The sequence below is a fragment of the Chlamydotis macqueenii genome, chromosome 1 (assembly GCF_036417535.1).
Source record: "Chlamydotis macqueenii isolate bChlMac1 chromosome 1, bChlMac1.mat, whole genome shotgun sequence".
In the NCBI taxonomy this organism is placed as follows: domain Eukaryota; kingdom Metazoa; phylum Chordata; class Aves; order Otidiformes; family Otididae; genus Chlamydotis; species Chlamydotis macqueenii.
Genome location: NC_141556.1, coordinates 26,640,012 through 26,658,218, shown reverse-complemented (window position 1 = coordinate 26,658,218; position 18,207 = coordinate 26,640,012). Strand labels below are relative to the sequence as shown.

The window sequence follows — 18,207 nt, the reverse complement described above, 5'->3', positions numbered from 1 at the left end:
GTCCATTTCTTGATGGAAGAAGACTCAGCTCCATTGTGGATGCCAAGAATCAAACCAGGTTTTAAAGCCCAGTTTTTCTGAAATACTGTTGCGTTTCCAGGATACAGCCCTGCAACATTGGAAAATTAGAGGACAGCATAAAATAATTTGAGTTTATTAACAGTAAATACAAAGGCACCTTAGTGCTGTGGCAGCACCACTCACCCTTTAATCAATCTTTCAAGCTACTACCCTGCCAATAAATAACAATGAAAAACTGAAGTTTTGTGTCCACAATTCAACACAATTTTGAAGAGAGCAAAACCTGGACAACTTCTTTCACTGCTTGCTCTTGATTGAAAAGCAACTGGCATAACGAGATTTTCTGAAACAGAATTGCATATTCTGTACAACCAATTTAAAAAAAATCCAGCAATTCTCTTGCAGCTACTGACCTTAGCAAAGAAATTAGGAAACATGCTTTCTCTTTGAGAAGAGACCAGGCAGTTCCAAAAGCTGACCTTGACCATTATGGTGCAAGCTAGAGAAAGCCTTGCTAGAGTCAAGTTAAGCAACATGCACTGGTTTCCCTCTCTCTATCCAGTGAAGTACTCATGTCATTGTTAGAAGGCTATCACATTGGCCTTTGCAAACCCATGCTGACTCCTCCTCGTCACTTTCTTGTCCCTAACATCTTTGGAAATGGTTTCCAGGAGGATGTGCTCCATCACCTTCCCATGCAGCAAAACGAGGCTTACTGGTCTGTAGTTCCCCAGCTCCTCTCTCTTGCCCTTCTTGAAGATGCAATGGACGTTTCCTGTCTTCTAGGCCTCAGGAGCCTCCCCTGGCTGTCACGGCCCGAGATCATCAAGAGTGGCTGCAAAGTGACACTGGAGATGGACTTGGAAGCAAGGTAATTAAATGGACTTCTCTTAACTCCATCACCTGCTACCCAACTTGTAACCGCTACCAGCTCCTGTTATGCCAGATCCCAAGGCTGAGTTTCTGTTCTGCTGCTCCACCAGCCAAGAACTTTCCCCTCTCACTGACAATCGGCAACACAGAGCAGGTTAGGAACAAACTTGAGAACAGGTTATGTCTGAGTTCATGACAATGACAACACAAAGTGAAGGCCAAGACGTTCTGCACCTGCTTTCTCTGTGGAGACATGCTAGAAACTACCAAAAGCTGAACTTCTCTTTGACCACTCTGGTGCAGGCCAGAGAAATTTCTTCACAGCTTTTCCCTTTTTTCTGACACAAATTGGTCAGCTTCCCACAGGATGAAAACCTGTGGGACTTGCCAGCGTTTCATGGCTAGCAGAAGCTCACCCACTGCCTTCTGCCCAGACCACAGAAAGGATTGCTTTAAAAGATGGGAAGAGTCTGGGAACTGATTATTAGCAATACCTCAACCCTAGTCCCCAGTCTTCACAGCATTGTGCTTCAAGCCTCCCTGGAGGAAAAGGACGCAGACACATGCTGGCCATTTGCCTGGCCTCCAGGACAAGCTGAAGATGCAGCTGTGAACTGAGCTGAAGTGAGCAAAGCAGATCTCTGGAGATTTATATGGGGAGGGAAGGGGGTAGAAAGCCAAGTCAAAAAGGCGAACAATAAAACAAAGACATATACTAGATTACAAAGTTTATTAAATACTTAGTTGCAATGGAATATCTATAATTAAATACAGTATATTAGCTTCACAAAATTGTATTAATATAAAAAGGAAAAGTGTTACAGCAGCATTCATTGCTTTCCTCACTGCCTCTTAACTCAAGTCCTTGAATTAGTGGGTAAAACTCCCACATTTTTCCAGTCTTAATTCATCTCAGTACCACTATTCTTACTTTTCCAGAACTGGGACTTTATTCTGTAATCTTCTGATCAATAGTGACTTTTGCAAACAGGAAAAGACAACTGGAGATCTTCAGTAACAACAGGTAACTCCCTGAAGTAAGTAAAAGTGCTTCTTTTATTGACACAATGCCCCACAACACTGGCCAATATCTGGGCCATATCATCAGCTACTAGCAGCAACAAAAAGATTGGCTATCCTGCCACCCAAGTATTGGAAAGTACTGAGGAGACTGAAGGTTGATATAGTAACATTCCTTTTTTCCCATATGAAGTGTTTCAGGTGCACCACAGGTGTTGATGTAGGACCTGTGAATGCCTAAAGCTGCAGCAGTTTTTAAGACAAATATCAACATGAGTATCATGAAATGCAATGGGCATGAACTGAAACACAGAAGGTTCCATCTTAACATCAGGTAATCCTCTTTACTGTGAAGGCGACTGAGCACTACCACAGGTTGCCCATGGAGGCTGTAGAGTCTCCATCCTTGGAGATATTCAAGTTAACAGGGTCCTGGGCAACTGGTTCTACGTGGTCCTGCTTAAGCACAGGGGCTGGACCAGATGACCTTTGGAGGTCCCTTCCAAGCTTATCTATTTTGTGGTTCTGTGACACAAAATAAAGATACCAAAAAGACCACATAACAACTTCCTTGGCACTACTATACACTCACAGTAATTTTAAACCTAAGGCGCATAAAGTGACAGCAATGTAAAGTGCCCTATTTTCCAGCTTCCACACTGGTATAACTTTATCAGCAGAAATATTTACTGCATCAGGACTGAAGCAGCAGGCTCAAAGCACATCAAGTAATGTCCTAAGCATTAAACCAACACTGAAAACATAAAAAACACAAGGAGTGAAAGGATTAAACAGAACAAAGGGAATGCTTTTGTTGAAACACAGAACATGACTGGAGCAAAATAATGCATCTACCTTAATAAGAAACATTTTGACAGCTCTGTCAAACCCAAGAATCAAGAGTGGTCCATCAACCAGAAAAAAACAGATATGGTTCATATTGCGAGTGCAAAATAAAACAACTATGTGTCAATAAACCAACAGGTAAGTGCAATGTGCTCGATATCAATTTAAGAGACTTAGAATTTACATTCAGACTGCAATAAATACATTTTTGCATCTGAACCATGAGATGGGAAACCACAGATGCACTATGTAAACAACACTATTTCTAGAGCCTTTCCTTAGCATTTTGTTCAAATCAGATAATTTTTAGTTAAAATATCACGGTACTCCTGTATTGCCCTGCAAAGGGGATCCTGATCAACATGGAAATTTTTCGAAGATCCATCAGTAGATACCATGGGAGAAGCTCCAGCAGATCCAGTTTCAAGTTCAGTGGTGGCTAGGGAGAAAAGAGACAAGATTCCTGGTGTTACTTTTACAGTAGACAAGGCTAAACAAGTCACTGTAAAAACATTTTGGGTAACTGGAGAGACTACAATCCAGAAAAAGATTTAAAAATTTCCAAATAAGCTTAACAATGAAAGGGCTAGGCACAAAGGAAGAAACACATTTTTTCCACATTTGCTTATCAGTCAATGGTATTTCTAAAGCTAGTGAAAGAAATTCCAGAGGCTACACAATGAACATCTTTAGGGAATCCACAAATGGCTTCTGCTTACACTAGTGCTAAATTTAGCCCCCTACAGACCTCTTCAACCTCAAAGTGTCTGTTTTCCTTAAATGTTCAAACCAGTGATTTATTGGAACACTGTTCCTAAAAACCCAGCTTCTGCATTCACTGTGACAAACTTAAAAAAAAAAAATCTGCCTGTGAAAATGCAAACACCTTTGTGCTGCAGTCAGGCCAGGACAACTCTCCCAGCCTGGCACCTTCCCTGAGGGGCATCTTTGTAACTCACCCTAGCAAAACCCTCTTTCCTCCCTGGAAACACATATTCAATGACAGCAAACCAAACTTTGCCATTTTTCTCCAGCCATCTTTTTCAGAGAAGGTCCCCAAACCAAACACACTCTACGACTCCTAGCAGATGTGCAATTATGTTCAAAATCCACAAGGATGCAATGCAATGGCTTTGTGTCCATATAGACACATGGAAAGAGCTATGAAGCAATAGCTGAGCACTCTATATGATTAAAAGCATACAGGAACAGAAGGAAATGCTCTCAGGGGCTATCTGCTTTGAAACAGCACTGGTCACTGCAAAGCAGTGAAATAAGTGGAATTCCTCTTTGGACATCTGGCCTTATAACAGAGCATGTTTTATGCTATATATTACAAGCATTTAACTCATCTTGTTTGCCTAAACAGTACTGAACGATCTTTTCCTAAAGAAAGGATATCTTTTGTCACTGATTATACCCTTCTTGCTTATTCAAAAAGACTGCAACATAAAAGTTACAAATCCAAGCAATGAATACGAGACATAGCAAAAATCATGAACTAACAGCAGAGAATCTGTATGGTACAGTTTAGCACTGAATGCAATTGATGTGTATGAAAGGAGAAGTGATGGCTGAAGTCTATGAAAATCTTGTCTTAGAGCTTCATTCATGTTTGTGCTTGAGGATTAACTGTAGTGAAAGGTGAATTTAGCTTAATCCATGTTTATCTGTGTCGGGGAAATGGGTTACTTTTCTCTGCACTTGTTTTTTTCAGGCAGCTGTGTAACATCTCATACAATATTTTGGTAATTAGGAAGTTTTCACATTTGAGTCTGAACTGGAAAGCTAACAGAAAAAAACCTGTGCTTAGCACAGGAACTTGCCAGCTTTCAAGCCATTATTTTGAAGAGTCAGGAACAGTCATCTTCTTCCTTAAAATCACTACTAACATAAAGACACATTACCTTGTTCAAGCTCTTTAGTGATTTTTTCATCTAGTTCCTGCCGTACCTGGAATTATACAGAAAAAATACAGTTAATATTTTAACAGTTACATTTCTGTTATAGTAGACTTCTAAAACATTCTTAAAGCCCACACATAACGTGACAGAAGCTAAAAATGTCATCCCAAATAGAGACATCTTGGTCTGAGGTTTGATTTTTAATGAAGAGAAACGCTTGCTCAGCCAGGCTGTAACATACTCATTGCTGAGCAACATTAACTGTAGCACAAAACAATCTGTAACTCACCAGCTAGATTATAACTGGATATTTAAAAATATACAGGAAGAAAGCACAGTGGAGTTATTACAATGAAGGTACGGCTAAAGTCTGTAATCAAAAGCACAAGTAGAATGTCAGCTAAATGCTGAGATATGCACAAATGCCATCCATGGGGACAACTTGGGTTGAGGCCAGTTTCTGCAACTTCATAAGAGGTGCAATAGCAGCTGCTGCAGGATTGACATATTCCATAGCATAGAAAAAAAGCATGCACTCTCCAACTTAAGATGCAAAATTGAAAGAACTCCTACAGATCATGCCAAGATTTTTCTTTATTCTTATTGCAAGTATGCTGACACACATAAAAATACAAAACCACACAATTTTTTCCTGCCCCTCCTGAGTGGAAGGAAGGGTCCTCTCTCCAGGACTACACGGATAGCTGTGACCAAATTCACCAGCTACTCCAGGACAAGAACCACTCAGTGGTATTTGTTGGAATAGTCTAGTCTAGGCCCTCACAGCTAGAAGAGGGGAGCACAGAGCTGAAAGAACAATGGAAAAGGACCCCTCAAATCCCCAAGCCTCTACTTGTTTTCAAGCAGGTACAAACAGCAGCAAAATCCTGGGGAGAAGGGACTCCCTAACACATGAAGTGAGAGATAAAGCAGGAAAACTAATACCTAGATGAAAAGATGACCCCAAACCAGGCGCAATCGTAAGCAAAACAGTAGTAGTTGAGGTGATAGGAAAAAAACAAAACCAAAACCAAAACACTTTCCCTGGTTTCTGGAGCCTTCACAATGACCAGAAGGCCCACAGGACCCTCTGCAACATGTGTGGATGAACCAAGAGAAGAAAAATAACTTGTTTTCTTCTTATTAATTCCATTAACATCTTAGTGATTCTCATCCACACCGGAGAAAAGAGGAATAGGTGGAAATAAAGCCAATACACCAATTTCTGAAAACAGAATGAAGGTCCAGGCAAAACACTCCCTTGAGGACTGTAACTTGCCTCCACTGTTCTCCTTGCCCGCAATCCCCTGGAAAAGGCATCACAGCTGACTATCCCAAAACTCTTCAGCAGTAAGGATGACAAATTCAGATTCCAGAAAAGCTTCTGCCAGAATACAGTCACAGAACTAGAAAGCATAACAGTAATTGCCTTTTCTTCTGCACTAAGTTCCATGCTGAGGTACTACTCATCTCACTGCACATCTCTTCAGACAGTAACATACTGGGTTCCCTAGCAGAAGCCACCTTCTCAATAACTGTTTCTCAGAGAGTAGTGTTGACTTAATACTACTACATGGGTTGCTTGAGCGCAGATGAAGTTGGACCCAGTAAGACTCCACGAGATGATACTCAGAGTCTAGGAACTCAACTTCAGAACAGAGGCAGCCACTGTTACTACCAAGAACTTTCTGAACATCAGAACTAGCAAGGAGGGTAAAGCCAGCCTAATCCTATAGTTTAAAGAAGTTCCATTATAACAGATGAAATCCATACACTGTCATCTCACAGAGGGTTAACTACCACAGGAGCCATAACATTACAAATACATAAAGCACGAAAGTTCTCTGTAGCAGTCATTCTTTCACTTGGACAAACTAAAAAGTTCAAAATATTTGCAGTATTAGGAAAATGTGAATGCATCAGTCAGTTTTAACCAAAGCCTAACAGCATAAATAGACAAAACATTTCCAGTATAAAATACCACCCAACATTAAACAATACTGGCTACAAACCTTGTCTTGTATCTGGCTGCAGAGAAGAGAAAGAAGAACAGATTTTTGATTAAGGAGCTGAAGAAGAAAGGAAAACAGCCTTCAGTTCAATGGTCTTCAGTGAAAAATAAGAACATGGCCTACATATAATTGAAGCAAGTAAAAAAGCTGACAATACAAAGACTGCTACAATGCAAGATTGCAGACAGAAAACTAAATCAGAAAAGGAACAGAAATGGAGAGAGAGAGTAGGAAGCAGACATTCCCTTTCTCACATCATGTAGGAGAACTGGTTTCATAAATCCACTGATTCACATTGGTTGCAGCTAGCAGACTTCACTATTATTTTGTATGTCGACACTCACATTAATTTTCACCAGCGTTTGGCACTGCTGTTAGGATTTCAGCTTGACATCTGTAAAACCTAACATTAGGATTCCAGTCCCAAAAGTTCCTTGCAGCAGACATTCCTTGCCTTAATATATGGACTAAGGCAGCAGTTCCCAAATTATGGGATACAGATCACTAGCAGTATCTTCTATTTGTGTTTCATCTGCTTGATTGAGTTTAGTTCTGGATGGTGACATGTCAATTCATGAGCAGTTTGGGAGTTAGTAGATCAGATCATACAAAGTCAAAAAGACTCCGTCAAAGATCTCTTTACTCCTGTCAAGGGCAGGCGATACACACACACATCCTTCTTATGACACAGGTCCTACTATGAAACAAATTTCAGCCAACCTTCTTCCAGATCATAATGAACTACAGTCACTGTTTGTTATTACTTGCATAGAATTTTTCAAGTACTTGGTAAATCATTCCTCATTGCTGGAGCTCTAATAAAAATAAAAACAACCAAAAAACCCCCAAAGACATTTGCATGTGATTGGCATTTTACTGGTAAATTACTTGTGTCAATAAAGACTTCTTAATATTTTTCAATATACTTTTGCACTTTCATTTCAAGGTTATTGATTTCCACAGGATATATATTTGGTAAGGGGAAAGGGGCTATACTGTTGTGGAACACATTTCTTCATGTTTTTTTTAAGAATAAAATGCTCATCTTTTGCTGACCTTGCAACATGATCATCTTCAAAATGTAAGGCTATATGCGTAATCACTGACACTCGACTCTCGTATTAAGTAGTGGTTTAGGAAAACTGTGAGATCTTCAAAGTCTTTAAACTCAAAATTTCTTAATTATTTCTAAAATAAGTAACTGTGTCCATTTGCCAGAGGAGCACTTCTTCCTCTTGTTTGCAATCAGCACCATTTATCAATGTTTCTTCCAACAGTTGCATGGACAAAGAATTAATGCTAGCATTTGAATAATGGCAGTGTGAAGTATTTTCACCAGCTTGCCCCTGAAGCTATTTATAAGCTTTTGCACAAACCAAATTTACATAAACATCCTCCTCTTAAGAATGGCATACCCTCTACTTCAAATAGCCCTTCTCACCTTAAGGAAGTGACTGTGAGAAACACCAAATCTGCCCAGAGAGCTTTGACTAAAAAAAGAAGTGCAAGATGACTACCTGAGGCACACTGCAATTTAAGCTCCTTAACTCTGTGTCATTATGAGCTTTAGTGGCAGGAACACTTGTAATCTCCAGCCAAGAAGGCACTGGTCAGCTTGAGTTTAAAGGCAAGACAAATTCTGTAGAAGGGAACCAGGTTACTGGAAAAAATCTGGAGCATAATTGAAGCAAACAGTGAAGAAAAGGCTTAGAGTCAGAGAAACTCTCTGTCTTTAAATAATCTGGTGAACAGGCAGAGTTGTAAGCAGCGCAACCTGCAAAGTACTTCAAAATAGACTAAAACTGTCATGTCTGAATTCTTTCCCCATTTCCTGCTCCGACTTGTCTACTGAATGACACAGGTCTCCCACCAAAATGACAGCACAGACTGTGCATCTGGTAATTTTGCATTTGGAAACTCATCGAGATCCATCACCCATTACTGTATGCAGAGATATACATGCAGCTCTTTTCCCTTTTGTTACTTCTTGACTTAAAGCCTTATTTTCCAATTCCATCCTTTTTTTAGATGCAAGTCAGGAATCCTGTACTTCCAGCTGCTCAGAGGTATGGTATGGCTTCAAACACTGTTAGTGAAATACTGCACCCAGCTGAGGAAACCTAAGCCAGCGGTTCTAAGTGAAATACCCACTTAGATGCATGTCCTCTAGCAACTACGGCACCTCTGAGAACCCTGTTCATTTTCTCTGAAGGACTCTGAAAGAGAAGATTAAGTCTTAAAACTTTTCTGAATATATTGAACATTGAGTAATTTCAGGCTATGGACAGTACCATTGCAATTAGTCTTAGCTGTTCCCTAACTGATGATTACAGAATGAAATATCACGAAAGGATTTGCAGCTGGATTTAGTAACAGGGAGGATAAATTCACACCAGTAATTCTGAGTCCCAGAGACCAGCCTTCTGCTTTGACTGAGGGAAAACAGGCATACTGACATTTCCAGCTTTTTCTTAAGAGAACCTGGCAGAAATGGTAAGAAATGGATAAGATCTCTGAGGATTTAGCAATAATTTTACTCACCTTCATTCAGGGAAGAAAACTTTAGAATTTAATACTACATTAGAATTAAAACCTAATCCAAGAAGACAAACTGGTTTCCAAATCTCATGACACAACGTTCACCATTCTGTGAGGGATGTGCTGTCACACTCACTTCTCATTACAGGGCATTCTTTGACCAGAGGTACTGCTGAGGTTGCAGCACTGCTGCAAAATTAGAAAGCTATGAAGACTTCCTGAGGAGTAGTTAACTTTACCTTTTCATGCAATAACACATAGCAGGAACTACAAAAACAAATGCCTCCTATGCATAGTATACGTCCTGCACTGAAGTGTAAAGTGAGAAGTTACATGGTCCCATTCATATCATCCTGATTTTGAAGCATCCCTTTGCTGCTACTGAAGTACTAAAACAAGTTCCAGCAAAGAAACTGCGTCAATGAAGATCAGTGAAGAAGGAAGAGGTGTCTCAAACAAAGATGTCTGATGGGAGTTTGCACTCATCATAAACTTAGCCATTTTAAATAGGTCATACATACTACACATTAAAATTTAATTAAGAGCTTAGCTGGGAACTTCCTATGCCACGGTATTCTTTATCACTGTTTCTCTTGTAAAAGAATGTAGTTACACAGTTCAGTATTTAGATGTCAGTATTTTCTGGTCTTTGAGCACTCCTAGAAATTTTTACAACCCTGATGACCAAAAGTCTTCACGCCTGCCACATATAGTTGTGTACTGTTTTGATGATCAGCAGTTGTTTTGGCACATTAGACAATATGGTTTGGAACTACAAATGGATTCTAACTTTTGGCTAAAAAGCATAAGCTTGCTTAAGAATACTCTTCAGCAGTAGCTGAGAACAGTATTTCAAAATGCTTACCTTAGCCACACAGGCTTCAACCCTGCTTCTTGATGATAACGCGTCCCCGGTTGAGCTTAGGAAGCTTCCTCCTAGACTTAGACTTCTGTTCAGTGCCAAATTGTTGCCAAGATGTCCCAGTTCAGTCGAATACAGAACTGGACTTGCAGCCAGACCTCCACTGACAATGCTGCTTGCGATTAAAGATTTGCTTCTATGGCGCTCCTGAAGGAGCTTAGCGTTGGCTTCTCCTAGTCTCTCCTTAGCTCTGAAACATTCAGAAGCATGCAAAGAATTATCTTCAGTAGTAGCATTTTCGCAGAGTTACCCTCCAGGTCTTTGACTATTATTCAACTTCTGAAAGTGGAAGGGATTAAGAGCATCCAAAACAAAAACATCACTTGATCTGAGGTTTTTTTGGAGAACCTATTTCTAAGAAGTCACACTACCTGTAAGGAGCAATAAGAGTTAACAACACTGAGGACTTTTCAGCATTCAGGCTTCAAAGCAACCTGTGCATGCCATGTGTTTACATAGCTTCTTCTGAAAGGGTTTACATAGCTTCTTCTAAAAGGTACCTCACCTGCATAAGAACTCTGAGCTACCTTCCTTTTCCCAAGGAAAGCTCAAAACTCAGAGATACTGCAAAAACGGAAGCCAAAAAAGATTTATTTTTTTGCTTCACAGAATCAAATTCTGCTCTCTGAAGGGCCTATCCATATTCAACTAGTAAAGGACATTTATCTTTTCTACCATACTCAGAATAAGAGGAGGAGATTATTAAAGACTGGTAAGAAGGCTGCCTGTTAAAACACAATCAGGTTAAAAACCACACTATTAATGCCATGATCAGTGCTGTTACTGCTAAAATACTAAAAAGAAACGAAGACAGTTCTAATGAAGGGGAAGGGTCTTGTACTTTCCTCACAAATATGCCAACTTATGCTTACATACATAATGCTGACCAGATGTAGAAGAGGGATTTTTAGGAGGAAAATGCATGAGGAAAAAGTATTATTACTGCTCCAAAAAAGCACGGACTTACCTTTCCAGTTTATTTGCTAGGCATCTTCTAATTTTTACTTCTTCCAGATACAGCTCTTTGTACCTTTCCACTTCTGCCTGCGTGGATTCTTTTTGAAAAATACTGTCTTGTTGGGTGTTTTTTATCCTGTCCAATTCACATTCGAGATCTCTAATTCTCTGTTTTAGCTGGTTTCTCAGTGAAGCATGATGACTGGCTCTGATTTGTTCTAATCTGTCCTGGGAGGCAGCCTGCGTCTGAAGCAGATAATGCACTTTCAACCACCACAAAGAAAAAGAGAAGTCTCCCTGCCAGTCAGTTGCACACACCCAGTTTCAAGAGCCCAGCTTTACTCAGTGAGGCAATTGTACCTCTTGACTACCATGAGTAATCAAGACAGAACCCTGGAACTACCACATCAATTTTCCTTCAGAAATAACCCACCTCTCAGCAGTATTATTCATCAAAGCCACTAATGAAAGAACATTATCTCTGTAGGACAGGGCATATAGAAAATAATTCCTCAAAGAAATTATGAAGATCTCTCACCCCCACCCTCCACCCCTCTCCAACTTCAGTGATTTATTTTCTGAGCACTTTCCCCTGTATAAAGCAGGACCTGTATGTCTGGCCTTGGCAACTGTAAGTTGCAACACCCATTAGAACAAGACCAGCAGACAGCAATACCCTCTCACCCTGCCCCAAGAACTGCAAAATGGAAATCTACCTTGGGCAAGCTTTTGATTCAGGGACCTGAACGCACATCACATACACATGAAAGCACTCTTGCCCAACTATATTCCCTTCTCCCACCGCCCTTCAGGAAATACAGCACTAACACACAGAATCAGGCACCAAAGAGAAAATACTAAAAAATTATGATCACAACCAAAGTATGTAATAGAGACTACAGACATAAGTAAGGAATTCCCTTACCTGCAAAAATAGATTGACTTCTTGTAGTTTTTGTCTTATTTCTTGTCCAACTCGTTCTTCCATCTCTCTCTTACATTGTTCTATTTGGCTGTGATCCACCATGTTAGCCTCCAAACGATGTTTGAGGTTAGCTACCTCTTCTTTCAGCTGCCATTTGCTCTTCTCCAGTTTTTCATGGTTCCCACGCATGGCGGACAACTCTTCTCGCAAATCCTGATTTTGTGTTTCTAGCTGCATGCATTTTTTAGACTCTATCTCCAGCTGCTGGGAAAGTTCACCAATCTGTAGAGAGCAGGAAAAAAAAAAAAAAGGGAACTCAGAGGGATCTAAAATTAGTCAATTACATGAAAATCTGTAAAGGGGATGGCCATTGAGACTGTATTAGTCATCTATTGACTCAGTATTAAAACCAAAGTGAAACCAGGTGTTTCTTTTAAAACAAGAACAGTTTTCACATCATTTCTGATGGGATTCCTCAGGTTCCCATCCTTTCTCAGTTCTTCTGCAGTAGGTCACAGACCAAGAAGAACCAAATTAGCAGCATTTCACTCATAGGGCTAGGCTGAAAAGCAACAGGGCTATTCTGTGAGATGCTCATATGCTTATGGGAAATCAAACACATCCATACCTAGCCACCTTCTGGTTTTAGCAGAAACAACAAGTATCACGCTTTAGAGGAATTTTTCCAAGCTGTCAACACAGTCAAAGCTTCATTACTGAGCTGACAAGACAAGAAACAGGTACTCTTTTTTTCTATTACATTGAAAAACTTGTAAGCAGTGGTTCAGAACACAGCTTTTACAGCAGCAGTGGAGGAAGATGTATTTTCGCTACACCAAAGCTGCAGCTTATTTTCAAAAATTTGCAAGAAATATCAGACTTTCAATAGGTCCCAGTGGTCAACTACAGCTCTGTCCTCCTCTTAATCCCTCCAGAAACACACCTTTTCTATACCTACTGATCATAAAAAGTGATGTCATGTCTTTTATTTAAAAAAATGGAGGAAACTAACATAGTCAACACTTCAAAGAGTCTCTAACAGAGAGTAGAAACTTTAGACTTATTTCAAACCGCCTAAAAGTAATACATTTCCTCATCACTCAAAATAACTCTTCCAACAGAAAGACAAAAACACTACTGACTTTTCAACTGAAAATGAGCCATTCTAAAGGCAATGGACTCATTCTACAATAATACCTTCTAAACATGAACATAGCTCTGAAACATGGCTGCTTTAGCAACAAATCTGAGTAATGAGCAGAGAAGTAGATAAAAGGTTAGATGCTACTGAATAGCCAGAGCAACCTCAAAAGCACTTCTGGGAACTCTACTTCCGAGTCCCTATGACAAGGGACAGAGGGGCTGAGACAGCTACTAGTGAACAATGTTACAGAATTTTTTTTCTGCATCACCTCACCACATCGTGCCCTGGGAAGCAAGGACACTGTTTAGAAAAGTAGAACCTGAACCGCCTCCTGCTCAGCTTGTGCCTAAGACAGGGCTCAAGGGGTGATCTTGGGCAAAGTCAACTTCCTACAGTTGTTCAAGTTATGGTGGTACTACTCCCCTCTCTTCCTGAGAAGAAATTAACCTGTCAAACCTAGAAGATGCTGCCACAGCCTCAGGCTGCAGTCAGGGCTGTGCTGGGCCTCACTGCTCTCAGCCCTGACCCTCACCCATGGATGTGATGTCCTGGTTTGAATGCAGACCTGCCCATCCCTATGGACTGGCCTGGTGATCTGCACTCTTGGCTGACCCCGCTTACTGTCACCGAATCTGTTCTGCTCTTCTTGGTGTGGGCCTGCGGGACTGCTCCCTGGTCCATGAGGTCACGGACTCTGCCAGCCTTGCTGCAACTCTCAGCTCACCCTTCCTGTACAGGACAGCATGCCCTTGATGTGCCCTTGCAGATACTGCTTTGCACATAACATTTCCATCTTTACCCATAATGATAACTAAATCAGTATTAGTTACAGTCATCTACTATGTAATAGTAGAAGAAGTATCAAGAAAAGTCAATAAATTCTAAAACACAGCCAAGGGGAAAAAAAATAAATTCAACAACATGAAAAGAAGTACATGGAAAGAGCAACACAGGTTTCAAAAGAAGAAATACCACCACCAAAATACCCCAAATAAACGAGTGCTCACCTTTGTTCTTAATCTACCAACTTCATTCACCATTTCAGAATACCTGTTCTTCATTTCTCCCTGTAAACTAATCTGAGACTCTCTGTCTCTCTCCTCATACATCCTTAGTTTCTTCATAGCTCTGTTGAGAAGCCTTTTCAACCTGCACAGCAAATTAGTCAAGAAAACAATGAAGCAGAGGAGCAGACGGCCTTTTTCACATACTCTCATGTAAAGAGCAGAGACATGCAGACATCATCTTTAATGTGCTTGACACATCAGGAATTACTGAGAAAAAACAGCATTCTCATGCCACAAGTCACTTGAAAGGTCCAAGTTTCACCTCAAAGAAGGAATAAGAGACTTCCTTCCCCCCAGGGGAACTGCAGGACCACTATTTTGGCAGCTATTGAAAACTACAGGCACATGTACAGAAGTGCCTTGCAAGAACTAACATAAGGCTTGAATTTACTCACAAACAGTTATGTACACTTATTTTACATTGAAGTTCAATAAAGCTTGGCTTCTACTCAGGCATACCTCTTCATCTTACTAGAAAGCCATACCTCTTACAGTCTTTCTGCAGTTCAATGTTTCTTTTCATTTCTTGGTCCAGACGCAGTTCAACTGGGCGCTTCAACTCTACCAGCTTCTTCACTTTCTTTTTTTCACTCTCACACTTTCAAAATAGAAAAGATACATGACACACAAAGCATAGGAACAGTATTTACATGCACTGTGTGCATCGAGCATTCTCCATAGAAAAGCTGCAGTATGTCTCTATCTGTTAGCCAAGTTTCACAGAACACCAAGGGACAGAATTCCTGAGAACCTTTAATCACTTCATGTTTCACATAAAACAAGCCAATATCCAGCAAGAGAAACAGATGCCCCCACTGAAGCAAAGGCCACTCTCTTCTAATGCTTTAAGGCAAAAAAGTGGAAAAGATGCTGAAGACGACTTTTGGCATTTCCTCTGTTCACAGCAGGGATTACATAGGTATGCACATCACAGGAGAGCATAGGTCAATCTAAAGCTTTCATGGGATCTTCAACAACCAGCAGGCAGGGACTTGCAAAGGAATTTGATCTTCTGGAATTCTTCAATGTTTTATTCCCCTCTGCCATTACCTTCATCTCTTCTTTGTGGGTATTTACTTATTCACATGTTTTTCCTTTTGGTGTTTTCTCAGCCAAACCACAGAGCTAGCAGCTGTTTTGACTTTGTACTTCTTTTTCCTCTATGGAAAAGGGGAAAAGGGAAAGACTGCCCCTTGGAAATTGGCAGCCATTTCTTGTTTCCCAAGCACTAGTTCATTTGGCCAGAATTCCTTCAGTGCATTTTTCTGCAAGGCTTTTAAGCTTCCACTAACATGAAAACATGCAGTAGCTCCTCCATACTTTGCACTGGAAACATAAAGCATTTTAAACCCTGACCCTGTGATTTCTGGGCAGAAAATGACCAGAAGGATTCCAAGAAAAGAAATGGGGAACTGCAGCCTAGCTCCATGTGCTCAACTGAAAGTAGACCACAGTGGGAACTCTTCCAAACACAACTACTCCAGAATTTACACAAAGATACCCAGCTAGTTTTTATTAACTTCCTGGATGATGTCCAAATCACAAGATAGGCAAAGCCTGAATGGCAGGGATAACAGAAAAAGCTGAGTATGTAAGAACTCAACAAAAAGGTGGACATGGTTCTCCTGGGTATTGGCTAAGGTGTCTGGAGAATTTTCTGGGCTCACCTGTTCCACAAGTTCAGCCTTTTCCCTATCAAGCTGAGCAACACGCTCTTCAAGGTGGGATCTTGACTTCAACTGCTCTTCCCACAAGCTGTGTAAATCCTTTGATGTTGCTGCCAGCACATTCTGCTTTTGCATCTGTGAAAGCAACAGTGTTGAAAGAAAAAACTAAGGTGACCGGAAAGACAGCACTGCAATAGAAAGCAGTAACTTAAATGGAACCGGCCTAAGCTCTCCTCTCCCATTCCACGATCTACGGTTAAGGTTAATGTGGAGTGTAAAACACACCTCAGAAAATACAGCCAAGAACAGCAATTGAAGCTGATACAGAACACAGATACAAAACGCAGCAGCAAAGGAATAAGGAAATTTACAGCCTTTTCCCCTGAAGGTGCCTCACCCTAAAATCAGAACGGTATTTGTCAGCTGAACTGTGCCTATACAGCCCATTTGATCTTTTAATCAGTTACCTGCACACAGACAATTCAAAGACTAGAACAGTCATTCACAGAAGCCAGCCAATCAGGTACCTGCTGATGGTGGTGGTCCTCTGCAGCTGCCTGTGTTGTCCGTAAGCCAGTTATCAAGTCTTCCAGGCGGTTATGAACCTACAGAAGCATTAAAAGAAGCAAGAAGACAGACTATGACTTTCCAGACTGAAGTTTACATCTCATTACTAACAATATATATTACACACACTTAAATATTACACACACTACAGAATTTACAACCAGCATCAATGATCAAAATAGCCTTAGTTAGGTGCCACTGTAAAACTGTTAGCAACCCCCACCTCTGCTGTTTGCTTCAGAGAAAGAGAACACCATATGGGATACAAAGACTTTTCAATTAAAACAGGTAGGAGCAGCTTTTCCCATCCACATTATGTTTGAAAAGCATGCTCTATTAACCAAAGGGGAAGGACCAGTATCACGACTGCCCTGCCTCTTCTCTTGTCAGTAGCAGTAGATAAAGTTCAGCTTTCACACAAAGTTATTTTTAAAACCTTTTCAACACTAATTAACAACTATAGTCACAACAGGAACCCTAGTTCACTGGTTAAAATAGAAAAATAATTTGCTTCATACAGGTCACAGATGAAAGCACCTTGCGTGAGCTAAAGTTAACCACTGCATGGAGGCAGTGGGAAATTCCAAGGTTTGCACCGAGTTCTGCAAATAATACCAGGTGCATTCCTCTTTGCTGCTTCATGAAAAGAAACACACACCAAGTTGGCAAAGGAAAAGCAATTCTGCACAGTAAAAGCTCTGGAGAGTATAATTTTTGTTCCAGTCTGATGATGCCTGTCAGGCCTCCAGGACAAAGTGCTTGTCATCAATATCCCCTGTGAAATTTCCACAAGCTAACGTGATGAATACCTTTAATGATGTACTTAAAACAAGTGTCTGAAGCAGCATCTGATGTCAGGAAAAGCAGACAATAGTTACATCAAGTGTATTAGTGTTAAATCCTTACCTTTTAGAGCGTTAAGTAGGACTTGCCATAGTACCATGGGAAAACTCTCAGAAGCAGAAAGCTGGGGAATGGACTAAACCGCTTTCCGAGCGGCCTATATTTAGTAGAATGCAGGATCTGAGTTCCCCTAGGCTCTCTGGGAAAACCTCATCTTAACATTTCCCCACAGAAATTGGTAACTAGGCTCAGGAGCTCACAAAAAGAGAAGTTTATGACTAGCTTACGGAGGCAGAGGCTTGCAGGTCTCTCTGAAGAGCTTCAATCCTACTGTTTTGTTGCTGGACCGTGGCTTCCAATCTGGCATTTTCAATTTCAAGGCTTAAAAAGAAAGACAGGTCTTATTACAGAAATCCATTAAAGCACCAAGCCTGAAAGGACAGTGTGAAATAACACCAGCTAAAGCAGCACAATCCAGACATCTTGCTTCCCTATGTTATTCTCTTACCGCTGCACGTGATCTTCCAGTTGTTTTATTGTAGTACTAGTCCCAGATGATGTCAACAGGAGGTCTTGCAGTTTCTGGGAAGAAGCTAGTACTTCTCTTTCCTTATCATTCAAGGCAGCCTTCAAGTCGTGAACACAATGCTCAGACTGAAAACGCTCTTCTTCCAACTCCCGCAACTGCATAATCACAATAAGAATCCAGAGCAGTCAGGTGAGCTTTTGTAGAGGGGAGTCAACTGTTGCCGAAGAATTCAAGTACTGGCTATATATCCGTGCATACCCTCTACACGAATAACTGTAATAACTTCAAGTACACTAGAACCTTCATTTCTGCTAGCAAACGAACACAAACTGTGTTACTTCATCTCCTTTTAGACTGGCCTGTCCCATCCCT

At 40.7% G+C, this 18,207-nt stretch overlaps 1 protein-coding gene across 1 annotated transcript in view; it reads right to left on the bottom strand.

The window, feature by feature from the left end:
• Positions 1-1,609: 1,609 nt before the first annotated feature.
• Positions 1,610-18,207, bottom strand: part of ANKRD26 (ankyrin repeat domain 26) — a 57,683-nt gene continuing 41,085 nt past the window's right edge. The window contains exons 29-39 of the mRNA XM_086747449.1: positions 17,815-17,990; positions 17,594-17,687; positions 16,424-16,501; positions 15,897-16,031; positions 14,715-14,827; positions 14,170-14,311; positions 12,019-12,300; positions 11,104-11,339; positions 10,080-10,326; positions 4,668-4,713; positions 1,610-3,199 (exon numbers count right to left, since the gene is read on the bottom strand). Coding sequence (XP_086603575.1) covers positions 3,051-3,199; positions 4,668-4,713; positions 10,080-10,326; positions 11,104-11,339; positions 12,019-12,300; positions 14,170-14,311; positions 14,715-14,827; positions 15,897-16,031; positions 16,424-16,501; positions 17,594-17,687; positions 17,815-17,990 — 1,698 coding nt within the window. The 3' untranslated portion in view covers positions 1,610-3,050. The remainder of the gene's footprint in view (positions 3,200-4,667; positions 4,714-10,079; positions 10,327-11,103; positions 11,340-12,018; positions 12,301-14,169; positions 14,312-14,714; positions 14,828-15,896; positions 16,032-16,423; positions 16,502-17,593; positions 17,688-17,814; positions 17,991-18,207) is intronic.